Source organism: Pangasianodon hypophthalmus, chromosome 23, assembly GCF_027358585.1.
Source record: "Pangasianodon hypophthalmus isolate fPanHyp1 chromosome 23, fPanHyp1.pri, whole genome shotgun sequence".
In the NCBI taxonomy this organism is placed as follows: Eukaryota; Metazoa; Chordata; class Actinopteri; order Siluriformes; family Pangasiidae; genus Pangasianodon; species Pangasianodon hypophthalmus.
This window is the reverse complement of record NC_069732.1, coordinates 8,674,236-8,692,549: the sequence shown is the minus strand read 5'-3', so window position 1 is coordinate 8,692,549 and position 18,314 is coordinate 8,674,236. Positions and strand designations below refer to the sequence as shown.

The window sequence follows — 18,314 nt, the reverse complement described above, 5'->3', positions numbered from 1 at the left end:
CAACAACCATGCCACGGTTAAAGTCACAGAGATCACAATCTTTTCCCCATTCTGATGTTTGATGTGAACATTAACTGAAGCTCTTGAGCTGTATCTACATGATTTTATGCATTGTGCTGCTTGTACACGATTGGCTGATTAGATAACTGCATAAATGAGCAGGTGTACAGGTCTTCCTGTTAAAGCGGCCAATGAGTGTGTATGCAATACATACCCAGCTTGCACTGCTGCTTAGTCACTTGGCATTAAATGTAGTTACTGTAACTGTTGTTACATCAGACTGGTTTATTGCTCAAGCGTCTCATGATGAGGTGATTCAGTCCAGCCTATTACCTCAGTCATGTGCTGACTGACAGTTTGATAAACTACAAGAACATACATAAAAGGTGTTTTACTTGTACAGATACATTAAATGGCAAAAGCTGTTGTCACGAGGATTCATTCCTCTACAGTGATGTCAGCTCAATATGATGAATATTCATGAGCCAACTTTTACCATAGTAGAATTCAGACATCTTGCTGGCTGAACCCATGACACAAATGGCAGGACTTTCAGCCTTGTACAAAATTAGGTACACCATTGCCAGCTTATTTACATGTCTTTAGGACTTCAACTTCCTATCTATATTCATTTGGCTATAAATTGAAATGAACAGTATATGACAGCATCCACCATGAGAGCATTGAAACATGTTGAATTACAACATGTTCTGCTTATTTTGCAGATTATACTCAGCATACAATGTAAGAAGGACGTCATCCTGAGTTCGTCAGAAACAGACACTATGAGAGATGAGCCTCTGAAATCAGAAAGGAAAGGGTTCAAGTGTAATAAAAAGTTCATTTTAACTGTGAGAGTTTAAGATGATGTTCACTTCAGCTGATCTTCCCTAAACACTCTGAAGTTTAAATAATTAGATTTTTTTTAAATGGATAGATTACCCAAAAAATGGAAGTGAAAAAATAAAATAAAAATCATTCATTCACTTCTGACAAGGAGCCGCACTAGAGCAATATCAAAGTTTTATTTTAAAATTTATTATAGAGGAACAGTAGTACAATTGAAACAGAAAGGAGAATGTATTCATCTTAAAACCTTGAAGGAAAAAAAAAACATAAAAAGAGTAACCTGATTTGCTTTGTGTATGAGGTGAGCCGAAGGCCCAGTTTGCATCCACTGTAAGAGCGTTGAAAAATACATCTTTGAAACGGCTTAAAAAAATACAGCTGGAAAAACCCTTCATCTGTAGTGTTCTGCTTTTTTTGTTGATTATACCCACATATAGCATAAAACGTAAGGAGGAAGTCATCTTAAGTTCATCAGAAACACAGACATAATGTGAAAGAAGCAACAGTGTGTGTGTGGGTGAACAAGCACACAGATGAACAGGAAGAGAAGAGGAGAGGATATCAAAAGCTAAGCCCAACTTCCAATAATTCAAATCAACTTAAATATCTATTTCAATATATGTGTATATAGATATTTCATATACTTCATCTCTCTATATATATCTATATAATATTATATCCCTCCCACAGTGATTGAAGATAAATAATACAAACAGGATGAATATCTTCTATAGAGCTTTCAAAATACATGTTCATCTGGAGTAAAGGGAAAGATAGACATACTTTGTATCATTATAGCACTTCAATATATCCACTGCATATGACCAGAAACTGCTGTTCCTAGGTTTCAAACCACAAATATTTCTTATAAAATAATCTGCTTGATGAAATAAAAAAAGAAAAGAAAACATAGAAAGGAAGAAAAACCAAAAACAATATATGCATCTAGGGTAAAGTGAATGATTTTTAGAATAAAAACATTTAAATCTGACAATTACATACACACAGAAGCAAGGATTTACACTAAACAGGTTACCTGGCTTTCTCATACATTAATTCAACATTAATTAAACAACGATTTTGGTAGGACAAATAGAAATTAACAGTCTTGATTGCATTTTGGAATCAATATATAATAATATTAAATAATGAAATGTCAAAAGAAAAAAAAAAAAAGATTTGCACATGGACAAAACAGTTTTCTTTTATTTCCATCCAGACCGGCTTTGGGGAAATAAGAAAAAATAATGAATGTAAAGTAGTAAGTGCGTGACTATGACTCTCCATAGAGCTCCACTTTACATTAACATGACCAAAGTGTTTCTTTCTCGGCAGACAAATACAACATCGCGTCAAATAAAATAATTGTAAATAGTATGTTTGTTTTTTTTTGCACGAAAATGAAGTCTTTTACAAACAAACTTCATGCATCCCAACCAATCAGCATTCTTCACAATTACCTTACACACACACAAAAACACACACACACACACACACACACACATCATTCAAGTGATTATCAGTATGCTCAGTACCTCATCACACCAAATCAGGAAGGTCCAAAACTTTGGGTCGTTGTTACTGTACTGCCGGTAGATTAGATTTAAAAAAAAAAATACAATAAAATAAAAATGGTATGTATGTGTGTGCATGTGCATTAAATAAAAAAAAAAAAAAAAAAAAAATGGCAAAGCATACCTGATCGGCTCTTTAGCACAACAGTGTTACATATAGAGCTGATTAAAATATCTGAGTTGAGTAGGCTTTACGATTATTAATATCATATACAGCTTTTAGGTCCAGTATTTCAAAAACAAGCATTACAGCACCAAACGTTTCCGTCATTTGGCAAAATTCAAGCTTTAAGTGAATGTCAAAATGCTCTATAAAGTGTTACGGTGACGCTGTGATTCATATAAAGCTAGCAATAATATATTCCCATTATACTTTTTTTTTTTTTTTTGTAACTTTTTTTTTCTGCTTTATGTTTACTCTCAGCATTTTCAGTAGTTCGCCTCCTGCCAAATCTCGGTGTGCGTTCTGCTTGGCACAATGGCACAGCCCCAATATAACTTAATCATAAATATGGCTGTGGTCTATTAGAGTCACAAAACAGATTTTTTTGGTTCCAAGATTTGTGCAGGAAAAAAAGAAAAGGAAATATAGCTCGTAGATCTTTTATGATAACTAAACATATCTACACAACTTGAAAGGAAATAAAATCTTCCTGTAGGCAACATCTTCAATGCTGTCTTTAAAGTCAGGACAGTCATAAGTCATGGAAGTTCAGACTTGCCAGGAAGTGCAGCCTAAAACGGAACCTCTCTCATCAGACGCGGAAAAAAAACAAAACAAAAAAAAAAACACAAATTATAGCATTTTAATAAGACCATATTAACTTTCTTCATAAATTAAATAATATCTTTAAGATGATTGGCCTATCGTAACTTAAAACACTGTACACCATCAGACCCTAGTAAAGAAGAAGAAAAAAATACATCACTGAAAAACCTGATTTTCATATATCATCATTTTATCTCTTTCTCTAACAGGCAGCAGGCCTAGACTCTGTCACACACATAATCTTTACATCTTCGAGTCCCTATCTACCAAATGCTTTTTTCTTTTGGACATACACACTACTGTGCAACCGTGAGGTTTGATAGCACTTTGGAGTTGTTGATTGTTTCCCAGCTTTTTTTTTTTTTTTTTTTTTGAAGTTGCATTGACGTTAGTCCTCCTCGGGAGTGGCACCTGTGTCACCCTCGTAGTTGGATTGGTCGTTGTCGTTGGGCTCCTCGGCGTCTGCCTCCTCCCCCATGTCCTCGTCTCCCTCGGCATTCTCCTCGAAGTCTTCATCGCGGCTGAACTCCAGCTCCTGCATGGCCTCCAGCCCTTCCTGTGTGGCCTGGTGCGAGTCAGCACAGTCCACACACACACCGTAGCGGCGAGAGCCATGACGGATCCCCACACTGGCTGCCAGCATGAAGATCTTCTTACACACCATGCACTTGTACTTCTTATCTTTCTTGTGCACCTGCGAGAGGACAGAGAGACACATTACAATTTCAATAATAGGGACTTTAAGCATCGACAGCTGCAGCCACGGTGACCAGAAATAAACCGTGCGTGAACTTGACTGCCTGCTTTCTGTTGCCTCTCAGTCTGCTCCGGCAAAAACCCCAGTTTGCCAGTCGATACAACATGAGGATTAGGTTTAGTTAATTTTACATTTTTTTGTTTTTCATTAAAAGTTTGTTTACATTATACCACGACACACAATCAAAGTGTATTTTCAAACACAATGAACAATTTAATCCATTTTATCCGTTTTTGTGAGGCCATTTAATCCAAAACCTGGAGTGTAATCTCCTCGCATGAGATCAATTTATCTTTAGACGCACAAGGCAATTCTTCCCTTGCTTTTTTAATTGACATTTTATAGCTTTATAGCTTCATGGTAATGCAGTAATGCAGTAAACAAAGATCTTGAGTACCATGAGTTCATGACACTAAACACATTTTGCTGGTTGCACTGAAAATGCTCAGATATGGAATCTATTCGTTAGTTCAACTCGCATTCTCCCTGACACAAACAAACCAATAATAACCAATAGCAGGCAGTTCCTTAACTTATGTTCCCGTCTCATTTTGTTTGGCAACACAGAGGAGCTGGTGCCTAAAAATTTAACATCAGTTATACAGAACTGGTTTGGGTTTTACACAACAGACATGGCACAAACAACAGCTGTTTGCAAAATATGCAAAGGCAAGATTAACACGTTTGGAGGAAACAAGATGAACCTGTTTAACCACCGCGGAATAAAAGCACCCCAAAACGTGTGGCAAAAGCCAGACAACACCGGGAGAGAGCGCGAGTACAACAGCACTGCAGCCAAAACGGCACCAGCGCAAATAACAACCACAAACGCAACTGAAAAAGGTCCCGCTTATCAGAAAACAAGCAAGCGCTAGAAAACAAGCAAGCGCTGTGACATTTTACCTGGCTAAGGATATAATACCATCCAACAGTTGAAAAAACGACTTCTAAAAATAGATGATACTTGTTAGGACTTACCGAGTCGCAAATATTTTAACACTACCATTCCTCAGCTGTACACAGAATGCTGAGAGAAGTGCAATAAAATCCCCCAAAACAGTGAAAAATGAATCGCTTAGTATAAAAATAAAAATGTAAACCAACTCTGCTAACGTACTCAGTATTTAAGCATAGTTAAAGACTCAATCGCCTGTCAAGCACCAGTTTATATTTTGTTCGGAAATTTGTTTGAAAAGGTACTTTGGTCTAAATGATCTCTGTTTTTCTTTTTCCCCTTATGAGGTTATGTAGAGCTATATTTTCACCAATAGGGACATTAGTTTAGTTACTCTGTTCAGTAACTTGCAAAATGGTCTTAAAAACCAACAGGAAAAATAATTGTGATCACATCATTGATTGTGATCCAGCCTGAAAAAATCATGTGATATTTTTACCACATCGCCCACCCATACTATAAACTGATAAAATGTACAAGGTGTCAATGTGTGTAACAATTATTGGCAGATTGCTGTGTGTGTGTGTGTGTGTGTGTGTGTGTGTGTGTGTGTGTGTGTGTGAGGGGGGGGGAAACACTCACGCACCACGCCGTCATTGAGTTAATTTCCTAAACAGGATTCCCTGTAGTGTTTTAGTCCTTACATAAATGATCTTACATTGAAATCACAATTTTTCAGACATTTAGAAACAAAACAGTTGTATTATTTTAAATAAAAACTGCTACATGTTAAGAAATGTGACTAAGCCTGCTTCTTCATCACATTGCTTTTTTTTTTATTTCTTTTAAACACTAATTCTAAAGGAAATGACAAGAAATTCACAAGGAAATGAATATGCAACTAAAGTATGTAAACAGTTAAATGTTTAAATGAGGAGTCAATAAAGGAGTTTGGATGGAGTGATAGGCAGAAGAGCACACTGGTGGAGGAGGATATGAGCATGACTGTGGATCAGAGAGGGAAGAATATCAGACAGACACGTAGCATAAGTGAAAATGAGTCTTCGTCTCACCAGGGAATGTCTCTTGACGTGCTCTCGGCGGGTGAAGAGCTTGCCGCAGATGTCGCAGCTGAAGGATCGCACGCCCGAGTGGATGATCAGATGGCGCTTTAGTGTTCGTCGGTGCTTGGCTATGTAGTTACAGTGGGGACACTTGAGCTTATTCAGAGCGGTGTCGGACGTTTCACCTAGGACAGAAACACACAGATCATCAGTGAGCTGCTTTTTGCACCAGTTCCTCCAGCATACACACAAACAGCTGATTGGTGGAAGGAGTGGCTGTAGCTAGCCAAGTATTTTCTCCTCCACATCTGTATTTGCTCCATTTTCTTTGTGTGCTGTAGGAAGAGACAGCGAGAGAGGGGCGGGATCATTTTATTGTATCAAGGTATCATGTTTAGATCATGAAGAGATACACTCCCTTCTGTGTTACTTCCAGAGTGTGCTGGGCAACCTGGTGAAGTATTGCCAGTTGCTATGGTAATTTCATACCAGAAGCTATAACTGTATTACTATAATACAATTTTTCCCAATGAAGGAGGAACAAATGAATAAAGAGCAAGCTCTATTTCTTTCCACTGGCTTTTAAACAGACTTTAAAAGACATTTACCAGGAGAATCTCGAAATAGGAGCTTCTTTAGAGAACAAGTAGCACACACCCTAGCCCCGCTGGGATTGGGGTGCTTCTCTTAAACTATGGTTAAGCTGAGCACAAGTCTCTTTAATGTGGCGGGGGAATGGGGAAGTCCAGCTTTGTTTGGCCCAAAATGGCTCAAACAAAAGAGTCGTTAAGCAGGTTGCCAAGGGGCTGACGAGAGCCAGATCACCTGGGAATTTCAAATGGACCCCAAGCACCACCGTGTGGGTGGACTGAAGAAGAGCTGAAGGCGACTACACTGCTCCTTCTTCCCTTACTGTTATCCAGTATTAAAATTAAAGTTCAACCTGCCACTATAAGTTAGTCAGGTACACACCTAGGATCAGACTTTGCCATTAAAGCATGACTTGACATAGTTAATCATCAAACTAGATTTTGAAATTATACAACACTGCTACAATTTGAGAAAGGAAACAACTCAAAGAGCATTTGAAGCTGTTACACTTCTCCCCAACTCTCTTCGCTGGTCATGTTGGAGAGCCAGCTCTGTGGTGGGAGAGAGATATAACAGACTGAGGGATTGAGTGGTCTCCACCCAGTAATTGCTCCATCTGTATACTACCCAAAGCCCTTGAGGACAAATGCACTTACTGCTACTGCTTCTGCCTGCACTCATTATTAAATGCATCTTATGTGTCATAAATACTTGGCTAACTCTTGAAGAACATGCATGAGTTCCAGACTGTGTGTCTTTGGCATGTGGGTGTATAGGTATAATGTGTAAATGATTGCCAGAAGCACCAGCAGTGGATCAGCTTTCTCAGGGTGCATTTAGAGGGCTGGTAGGTAAGCCATTAGATCCCACTGTAAGGGCCTGTGCTGCCTGGGTCAATATTTGTAAAGGCAGTAACGGGCACTCTGCATTAGGGAGTATTAGGGCGGGATGACCCCTGGCAGCTTTGCACCTCAGAGGACTGAGGGGAGAGTGAATGTGTGTGTGTGTGTGTGTGTGTGTGTGTGTGTGTGTGTGTGTGTGTGTGTGTGTGGAGCCAACCAGCAGCTGCAAACAACTCAACCGAAGCCCTTTTTGAACAGAATTCAAGTATTTACGACAATGAATCCTGCCCCGTTCACTGTGGAGCCAGAATCTTAAAGCTAAGCAGCACTACCTTTTCTCCTTCCAGTTTCTAAAACAGAGAACAGCAAGCTCACTGCCATCAAAAACACAACCACCATTAATGAAATATTTCAGTTTTTCAACCCTCTCTCTACCACATCTATAATGTATGGGCAATTTCCATGGACAACAATTGTCGTGTTTCTCTGTGCTAAGAAGATAATGTAAAACCTGAAATAGAGTCTGAGGGCAGCTGCATTTTTGTACAACATACAAATTCTACAGTCAAAGGAATTTGTAAACAGACCTTAAGTAAGGAAGAAAAAACACAACGGGGTGTGGTGTTACAGGAAAATCATCAATAATAGTATGGTCTGACGTGGCCTGATGCAAAGCAGAGTTACTGTTACTACCCCAAATTTTCCAATAACAGCACGTGTTTTATTCCCCCTACACACCTGCTATTTGCCAACGATTACATTTTCTTCTTAATTAAAGAATGGCTCATCATACTTTTAACCGTTTATAGTTACATTTAATGTTGTGGAATGTCTGTGAGACAAGTTAGTTCATGTAATGTAATTGCTTGCGGTTCTATTTCATTATCTCTCTTAATGTTAATAAGACACACACAAAAAAAAAAAAAAAAAAAAAAAAAAAAAAAAAAAATTTATTATCTTACAGAGAAACCATAAAGCACAACCTCCTCTGGCCTGAAGACTCTCCCATGCAGCAGAGTCATGTTACAAAGCACTGACACCCGAAACGCCTTCCATAAATATTAAATACACATCTCCTTAAAGAAATCTTCTGTATTATTATTTAACACAATTAAAAATCTGCTTATTATTAGACTTAGATTATTGCGACATGTCCATCATACCATACCAAGTCCCTCTGAATGAGTTGTTACTATAGAAATGATAACGTATTAGAATGAGTACATCAGTATAAACCTGTGATTTGATTTGACAGCTGGAAATGCTGTCAGAGCTGACATTATAGAAAACTCATTAACACTTTGAACAATCAGAATTGAGAATTAAGAGCGGTGATATAAATCTATATAATTCATGCTTTCTGAGAGAGGAGTACTTTATGAAGAATTTATGGTTTTGCATAAACGTACCACCATGGACACGCAGCTGCTAAAAAAAATACACAATAAAACAATACAAACAGCTTTAGTATGTCTTCCTTTCATATCTGTCTAATTTAAAGACAATTATTTACATTATTTGATTAGCCATTTTAAATGTTTTCACCAACTATCCTTAGGCTACCATTATAAAGAAGCTTTGAGAAAATGGTTTATCCATTCTTTTCAAAGTAAAAGGTGTTATTGATTGTGGTAATCGCTTATAAGCTACAGATGTGGTGGGTAGAGATAAAGTTAAACAAACACTGGAGAATTCCTTTAAGTAACTGACTGCATAAAGGAAAAATCTTTGAGTCTAAAAGGAAGTGTCAGCACATGAGTTCAGGTCATGGATGCCAGACTGGCCTTAAAGAGCTATGAGGATTAGGACCTAAATGCATTTAAGAGCATTTAAGCATCCCAGCTTTACTTTCATACCATACAACTTTAATATGTAATATCATTTCATGCTTCAGTGTGCCGAATAGAGTCTGAGGCTTGACAGCTCCTCTGGCTGAATATTACACAGGTTTGTGTGATATCAGGAAGGCAGAGGCAGCCAGCTTAATAAGGACAGAGACTCACTGGCTCGACCTCTAATTAAAAGGAAAGATGGCTCATGCCCGCGCATACTACACACCCAACTACACTGGCAAGTAGAAAAGCAATCTTGATGTAAGATCATGACTGGCATGACGCCATAGGCAAAGGTCAGGGCATAACTATGAGGGTGTGTCTAAGAATGTGCTTGGGCAATATTGGAGATGCCCCCATTAACAGGAAAATGCCTGCAGCCATGACAGATACTGCTAATCCACACAGCGGGTAACAGTGAACTGTTCCAGTGTCAAAACAGCAATTTCACTGAAATGTGGAAGATTTCACAGAACTCACAAATGAATATGGAGTGTCATAATAAGATTAGTGTGAAACTCGAATAATCTGTCCATGGCCTTTGAAGAATCTGATAAATATTGCACCCTTTCTGGACATCAGCTTCAGAATCTTGACATTTGCAATCTCACTGGCTATACGCCAATTTTCAAGCAAGATACAGACTAGAAAATGTTCACATCACATCTTTTAAACTGGAGACAAAGATGAACTGATTAAACAGGTGGAATCAGGTGTGACGTCTGCTTGGGTGGAATGAAAGCCTGCGGCCACACCGGCTGTTTGTGGGTGAGATTGAAGGCCCCTGTTCTATGAAATCATATTTGAATTTAAGAGCTTTCTTAAATATTTTGTTTATATTTTAACCATACTTCATGGCTACCAGTATTATCTTATAGCATGCAACCTGTATGTGTGATGCCCACACTGACACACACATACACACACACTTTTTTGTTTCAGAATGTGAGGAATCCTATGACATTGACATCAGAGAGACTGAAAACTCATTTGTATCAGCCAGACATGAGATGAAACGCACAATCACGGTTAACAATGTTTTCAGTTTTCCTGGAATAGTACTAAACCCAATAATTAACTTATGATGTAACCTTGTTTATTTTTTTGTAAGCCTAAAACTGGAAAATTAAAATAGAAATTGGGTGCCAAAATAATCAACAATAATCTTGAGGAAAATCACATGTGTACATTATCATTTTTTTGGCTATGGTTACTGGGATCATGGGTGCTCAAGGATTTGGTTTAGCTACAGACTACAGTTAACTACAGGAATCCTTAAACAAACGTGTCATCTAATCAGACATTTTATTGAAACTAGATTCTAGACTAAAGTGTTACTAAAGTATGACATAAAACCTAACAATTATGGAAATCAAAATAAGTTGATAGAGAATATTAATATTTGATCGTGGTTGTTCCTTGCCAGTTTTATTTGACATCAAGGTCATCTGACAGTCAACCACTGCAGGGATTATCAGCTTTTATCATTGAAGAGTAAGACCAAAATTTTCTTTCCATGGTCAATTTCATGCAGGTTAATCAGTCACAAGAGAAAACAGTCCTTTCTTTTCAAAACCTTTTAGAGAATAAAGTGACAAGTCAAACTCAAACAGACTGTCTTCCAGGTAATGAACTCTTGTTTATGGTAACAACATAGCCTATTTGATGTAGCTTTAGCCAGCTAGCATTCACTAAGAAAGCTATGTAACTTGGTCTAGCATTCTAATCCTGCCGGTGTTAGTGCGATGCTACTGTGTTAGTCACAGAGAAAGAGAACCCTTTACTTGAACTCGCTAATCATACTGATATGCCTTAATGCTCTTGCATAAGCCAACAATAGTAATATTATAATAATAGCAGATAATAGTTGATCCAGCCTGCTTTATACAGCAAGAAAACAGAACAGCCAAAAATAAATAAATGAGTAATAAATCATACAATATTTTTAAATACATATAGTCAACTTTGTTACATTAGTCAGCAATATTTTTTTTTGTTGTTAATATGTGACGTATGCAGACACTATTTAAAACTCAAGACATAATTCACTTTTAGGGTAGCTCGTGCAACTCTGGGGTTAGTCCTGGCTCTGACCCCCTGACCCCCCTTTATAGCTTAAAAATGAATTTTCAATAACACAATTCTCAATTACTGGCCACCGAACAAACCAAGAAGCTTGCACCGCTATATTACAACAGATAGAACATAAGAATTTACTTTAGACCCCATGAAATCATGGCAAAGAAAACACACTCCATTTAAAGATGTGGCTTCTTATTTAGCCGTTTTTCTAAGCTACTTTGAGTATGGTTAGATCCAGCTGGAGATAGGGCTCATCTCGAACACTATTGGCTGTTGTGGAAATCAGTCAAGCCCTTTGACACACTCCCTCCCTGACTTCCTGTTTCAAAAGAAAAAAAACGTCAAATCATGGCTTTCATACCATTTCCGTGTCATAGCGAGAAAAGAATTGTCCTCTCTTTCACTTTGATCAGCAGCAATTCAAAAGTAAGTGCAACTTTAGCAATAAAAAAATGGCTGGTCAATAAGTGATAATATAATAATAATAAAAATTAAACTAAATAAACTATTCGTGACCTGGAACCAGTACGGCTCCCATATGCAGTCCGACCTCTTACCTAAGGTCACACACATTCCTTTTCCTGGCCGTTGGCATAGTGGGCTGCTGGCGTGTGAGAAGAGTCAAGGACAAGAGAAAGCATCACACCCTTCACATCGTCTGGTCCCTCTGAATAGTAACAACTATGTAGAATAGTCACGACTCAGAACAAAGCTACCACCTTATTCAAATAAACCTCTGAGCCTCAGGCTGTGCTCGCATGGACTTTTTGATACCCGTTAAACACACCTGTTGCCATTCATTTCAATGAGAATGGCACATGGATAGACAACATGCGCCAACGTATGCCGATGCCTAACAATTACATCCATTAAAAAAAAATAAAAAATGAGTTCACCGAGTTGAACTTTTATTGGAAACTACTATGATGTGGTCATGGCAGCCATTAGGAGATGATTAAGGGCATGGGAGTCATTTATTCACGCCAAATTTATGGATGATGAGGGGAAAAAAAATAAATGCAGTTTTCAGCACACTTCCAAGGCTAAAAGCTAAAGTGGTTTTACCTGTTTTCTCTGAGAGATAAGAGTAGTCATCTCTAGTGTAGGATGCTGACGGCTGAATGAACATGCCCTCATCAAAGCCCTCCTCTGGCTCAGGTGGGATGTTGTAGACAAAGCGTCTGGCAATCTGTTTTTTCCGCCTGCCACTGCCTGGCTCGTGGCGCTCCTCGCTCTTCATGGCCGCGCCAGTACCCGGGGGCAGCTCGTTCCAGACGAACACAGGAGCTGATCCCTGTGTCTGCATCTCCCCGGACTCCACAGAGTTTTCTCCACCCCAGGCTGAGGCACCCAGCGTTGGCACAGCCGCGTCACTCGGCTCCTCCTTCACCTGCCCGCTGGCCTTAATCGACAGCTTGGACAGGATGCTGGTGGCCCAGAAATTGCCGGGCTTCTTGTCATCTTTGGGCACAGCACGCCGCTTGTTGTAGTCCACTAGCACTGAGTCAGGTGCTTCCTGCTTGATGCTGATGTTCAGAGCATCTTTGATAAAAGCACGGCATGACTGCACAACCTCACTCATCTGCAAGTAGCTGGCCACTGACATCACCTCAATGGCGTTCTGGCTTGTGAGCAGTAAGTTGCCTGAGTACAGGAAATCCAGGATGACTGAGAAACCCTGCACGGCAGCGACATCTAGATGTGTGACTGTGGTCTGGTCAAGGTTCTCATTCTTGGTCAAGCAGTAGAGGGTCTTGAAATAGCGGCTACCTGCCACCAAGATGTTCTTGTGTGCGCGGAAGACCTGACCGCAAACCACAATGCTCACGTCACACAGAATGCCACTCTTGCGCTGCTTGTCCAGCTCCTGGAGCAGCTGGTAGCAGTAGGAGTTCTCATTTGGCTTGTTTCTGTAGTCCTCCACCTCAGTGCCCTCTGTGTCTTCTAGCCTCTCGGGTTCCTAGTGAAGGCACAACAACAACAACAAAAAAAGGCAAACAGGGTTAATGCACAGTGTAAACTCAACATGGTGGGGATATGGTGACACCACCACAATGATAGAACTGGTTCTACCAGCTCTCAAACTGCAGCTCTGTGGGAACTGTATATCTCTCCCGAAACCCCCCACTCAAACAGAAACTGTATCACAAGACACACCCTAAGCAAACCATTTCACTCACTGGGCAAAGCCTCTTTAAGCCAAGAGATTCATTTTGGGCCTCCACCCTTTCCCTACACCTGTACTCAGTAGTTGTTAAGAACTCTTCTGCCTCTTGGGTAAAAAAAAAAAAAAAAAAAAAAAAAGAGGTAGAACAGACTGGTACCTATTAGAGGGAGTACTTGTGTGCTAAATTTCTGGATTGCAAAGCAGATGTCCTAATCCAAAGAGTCATTTATACCCACTTAGGCCCAGAATTTTCCCCCCTCCTACCACACAGCTGTGTTTTCTGCTCGAGTAATTTAGATTAAATCCATTTCTCGGGGCGGAGGCCATCCAAGCCTCCTCCACACTGTAGCCCTTGTCCGGGTGGATAGGGTTATTACGGTAGCATGGCTCCAGCAGCAGGCCAGCGGACAGGGAGAGGAGAGATAGAGGGCAACCCCATTTCTCTACACAATGCCAGCCCTTTCCTCCAGGCTCATTGTTCAATGATGTTGTGTGGTACACTGAGGCTTTGTGCTCCCTACGTCCACAAGGACTGCAAAAGAGTGAACACAATATGTGCCGAATTACTTCATTATGAGGTGACCAATCTAGCCAGTGCTGGTGCATTTATGTGAGATCAGAATGGAAAACCCAAAGGAGACAGATGGGCATGGGTTTGAGTGAAAGGGGGGATGTGAAAGACAAGGGGAGATATATGGGAATGACTTGTCAGCTTATTGTTCTCTATTATTTCCTCCTTTCTCTCAAGCATGTGTTTGTTTCAGGGAGAAGCTCTGACACTGTGCCTCGCCAGAGACAGAAACAATATCCGTCATCACTGAGAGGAAAAGAAACATTGGCGCAAAATGCCCTTCTCTGTATTTCTCTCTCACAGTCTCTCCAGCTCTGCTCATCCTTTCTCCAGATGTGCCACGTGTTAACACAGAGCTGGAGAACAGATGCTTTCAGAGGAGCCCCAACACTAATTTTTCAAATGAGTCTGTGGTTACAGTCAGATTCTGACATGGCGTGTTTTTTTCTTTTTCTTTTTTTTTTTTCCCAGGCAATAATTCAACTAACATTGACCACAGAGGGGAAAGGCTGGAAAAACCCCAGCTTTAATAGACTGGTCAGGAGTACTCAAATAATACTGAAACTACTGTATGAATGTAAACTAGAACTAGTATGGTAAATACGCTCCGACAGTGTGACATGAAACCCGCTGTGGTTTTTCACGTTCTGGTTTCACACCTCAGACTTTCATTTTGATGTGGAACCGGAACACATTGCAACCACCACCACTGATATCACCTTTGCTGACGTGCTGCTCAATTAGACTACAGATTGCTCACGACGTTGTCCAACAGCTCATTCAACTCTGATTGTAAACAAGCATGCTCAACCAAACTGTAATCCCTTAGTTTAATCATTCACCACTAGCTGTGTAATCTAATCACATACTGAACACGGGGTGACTCAGGGGAATAACACTGTCCCCCAGATTGCAGGGACAGCAGTTTTGTTTTTCTTGTGTAAACCCCACCCTAGGCCAGCCTAGCCCTGAGGCCAATGCTTGGTCCCCTCACCCAGCCCTTCTCGCAGATGCATGAACAATGTAGCAGTGTGCTTGACCCAAGGTGTGGGTGGAGAACACCAGGCTCTGGGCCTCCCAACAATGTGGAGAGCTCATCGATAGAGAATTCCACAGAGTCCTCTCTCTCTCCCCCCCAATACACACAGGCCTACATTTCACATGGGGCAGACAGGGGAAGGGTGGAGCCACTGTCTTCCCTGTAGACACTCTAACCAGGGATGGCAACTTTGAGGACAATGTCCAGACACAAGAGTGAAGCAACCCAGATACCCCCTATTTGGTTAACTGAGTTACGGCCCCTGCTAAAACAGAGTCACATCTGCACATGCAAAGAAATGTTGTCCATTGTCTCAGGCAACTCATTTAGGCTTGTATCCCTGTCGAACCGTATCTTATAGATTATTTTACCAGAAAAACATCTGTTTACGCTAATTTATCCTTTATTTATGCTCTGGTATTAACACACCTTTCCTAGACTGTGCTAAATTAACAAAATCCCTCCTAATAAAGAAGCAGTAATAAAAATGCTATGGTTAATCCGAAATGTAATTTTATGAAATCATTAAGATTGTTTTAATTTTCTGATCGGATACAAATCTAAAAGTATCTTAAAGCCACAGTTGCTAGTGAAAGAATCAGCAATTCCTTCTTTTGCTGTCTTCAATAATAAGTGAAGCATATAAATCATAAATTCGGTACATCCTGTATAATGTTAACAATATCATTAGCAATTTTATTAACAAATAAAATAAAAATAAACAAGAATGGTCATCTCAGTCATAAGTCTAGGCGTGATATGCACTTATAGATTGTTCTTCTGAACACTGCCCTAATTGAGATAAGGATTAAAGATTCATTACAAAGCATTAAGGCTCATGGCATGTCCATACGTAAGCTCTGAAGATGATCACAGGCGTGCTTATTGATCTCCAGTCCCTTTACAGTGGGGGAAAACCACCAGGTCACAAGATCATAAGATAAATTTATTTAAATGCAATCTTGCCATGAGCCGATGGTTGGGTTCTGCGAATCAAGCACAGCTTGTCACAGGAATCTTGTTTTAAGGGGGGTACAAACGATTCAGGATATAAGCAATATAGATATCTGGAACACTCATCTGGCACAAAGGCTGATTTAGAAACCCTAAAGGGTAAGACGGAGATGTGCCAGAGGTCATTTTTCCCAGCAGAGGAGGGGGTTGGGAGGGAATGGGATGGGCTGTGGCTCCCCAAAGCCTGCTGGGTCAAGCTCTTAGCATTATGACCTCTGTACAAATCAACTGAGGTACCAAGGCAACAAGGGCTGATAATTACAGTGCAATAAGAGCATTGTGGTGGGGGGAACTGGTCAAATGGAAAGAAAGGGAAGCACTGATAGTCTGGGCTCAAATGATTACAACTAGGACAGGTTTTAATCATGTACACTTGGGAATGTACACTTGTGAAAGAGACCTTACAGTTAATCTTTTTCCTTGGATATGAACTATCTAGCGTCTTATAGTCTAAACATCACAAGACAATCACACAGCCAGATAGTTAATCCTAAATGACCAGTTAGTACGTATCTCAAATTATGCAGATACAGTAACGCAAATTAAATGTACACCTTTCAGTTAATACACAAAAGGAATGTGCTGAAAAACGAAAAGATAACTGTCACTGTTTAACACCGATAACTAAACAAAGATAGCCAGCTGTCTGGCGAATACCACGGAGGACCATCGTTAGCCTACATGCTAAGTGGCATATTAGCCAGATTTTCCCTAAGCAACGTAGCTAGCAACTGCTCGGCTAACCTACGCTAGCTAACTAACTAGCCTGCTAGCGCAATAATTTTGTCGAGAAAAAGTCAGTATAAACATTACAACTTATCTACAGCATAATATTAAAGTGTGACTGTAAGGCCACTCGGTGAGAAGAGGGTGTTGTACGGTGTTTAGCGGCTGTCAGGTGAACTCGGAGTCAGGGTTTGACACCTCTCAGTTACCTGTTTGGTCGGGTCGTTCCGGCCGTGCTCGGAGGACAGGTGATGTCTCAGCAGCAGGGCGCGCTTATAATTCCGGCTGCCTTTCACCAGCTCGTCGCTGTTGTTGGTGGCGATGTTGTGACACCACGAACAAGACATGAGTCCCGTTTCTTGACAAAATTTTAGCCACGGAAACTCCTGTAGCCAGGAGGCTTGGAAAAGCGAGTGTTTCTGAAGCAGCGTCTGAGGTCTCATCTCAACCCAGGGCTTTCTGGCGTCTCCGCCGCGCAGCGCCGCGCCTCGCTCGTCCTCTGATCCTGCCGCTCCGTCGTCCCCGTTCATTCCGTTCCCGGTGGTCCAGCTGCTCTCGGCCCTTTCTCCGGGCGTCACAGCGGTCCAGCCGCGGTTGCTGACAGCGTCTCTGTCGGCCGTCCGCTTGCTCCCTTCCGGGTCTTCCTCCTCCTCAGCCTCCGGTTCTGTGCTGTCGCTGACCGACCCCCCGCCCTCCACTTGCCCGGGCGATGGTCCTTTCTTTGCCCCCAGATCCCTGTCTTCGTCCTGATCCGGCCTGTTGCCGTTTAAGTGTCGGTCGGTCCAGGCCTGGGCCTCGCAGCTATCGCCGTTGCTGCCTCGGACGCCACTGGAGCCGGTCGCGGCTAATCCACCTCCTCGAAAAGCCAGCGACCTGCGGTTTCGCTCTCCAGACATGTTTTTCCTAATAAATTACAATCTACTTCTTTTCCTTAAAGAATTATCTTTCCTAACCGCTCCCGATTAATTCTGTTGTTGTTTAGAAATAAATACCCCGCATCGAAATGATCGTTTTTTTCGCTTTGGCCTCCTGGCGAGAGTATGTAGGTTATGCGGAAATAAATAGGGGTTTTAAAGGCATAATGAATTTCAGGGTTCTGGCTGCGTCCGCGCAGGCCCTGCAGAGGTCGAATGGCAACGACTTTCCCCACAATGCATCTCGGCTGGAGTGAGGGGGGTCAGGGGGGGCTCGCTTTAAAGGAAGATGGGGGGTGACTAACTAGCAGCAAGGGATCTTTTGTGTTGGTGACTGCACCCATTTTCCGCATGCTTTTCATCTCAGGATTTGCTTGTCTTGAACCTGTAAGTCCTTGTCTGCCTTTCATGCCTCCTGCTAAGCGGAGTTTTTGAGGGACTGGCATTAAAAACAGGCGCACTGTGTTTGTTTTAAAGGCGCAACACAAAGCGCAGGTACAGAGCAGGAGACAGTGGCGTGTTTACAGAGCTGCACATTTCCAGGTGCGGCAGGGACGAGGCGCTTGCTCTCTGTTAGATGAGTGAATATTTAATAATAATAATAATAATAATAATAATAATAATAATA

The 18,314-nt window shown here is 41.0% G+C and overlaps 1 protein-coding gene across 1 annotated transcript; it reads right to left on the bottom strand.

Annotated features, from left to right (window-relative positions):
- Positions 1 to 1,006: 1,006 nt before the first annotated feature.
- Positions 1,007 to 17,949, bottom strand: zbtb10 (zinc finger and BTB domain containing 10). Its single transcript, XM_026930237.3, has 4 exons — positions 16,982 to 17,949; positions 12,321 to 13,215; positions 5,918 to 6,093; positions 1,007 to 3,886 (listed from the first exon to the last, which is right to left on the bottom strand). The coding sequence occupies exons 1-4, from the start codon at positions 17,666 to 17,668 to the stop codon at positions 3,581 to 3,583; spliced, it is 2,064 nt and encodes a 687-aa protein (XP_026786038.1). The 5' UTR covers positions 17,669 to 17,949; the 3' UTR covers positions 1,007 to 3,580.
- Between the last annotated feature and the right edge of the window lie 365 nt (positions 17,950 to 18,314).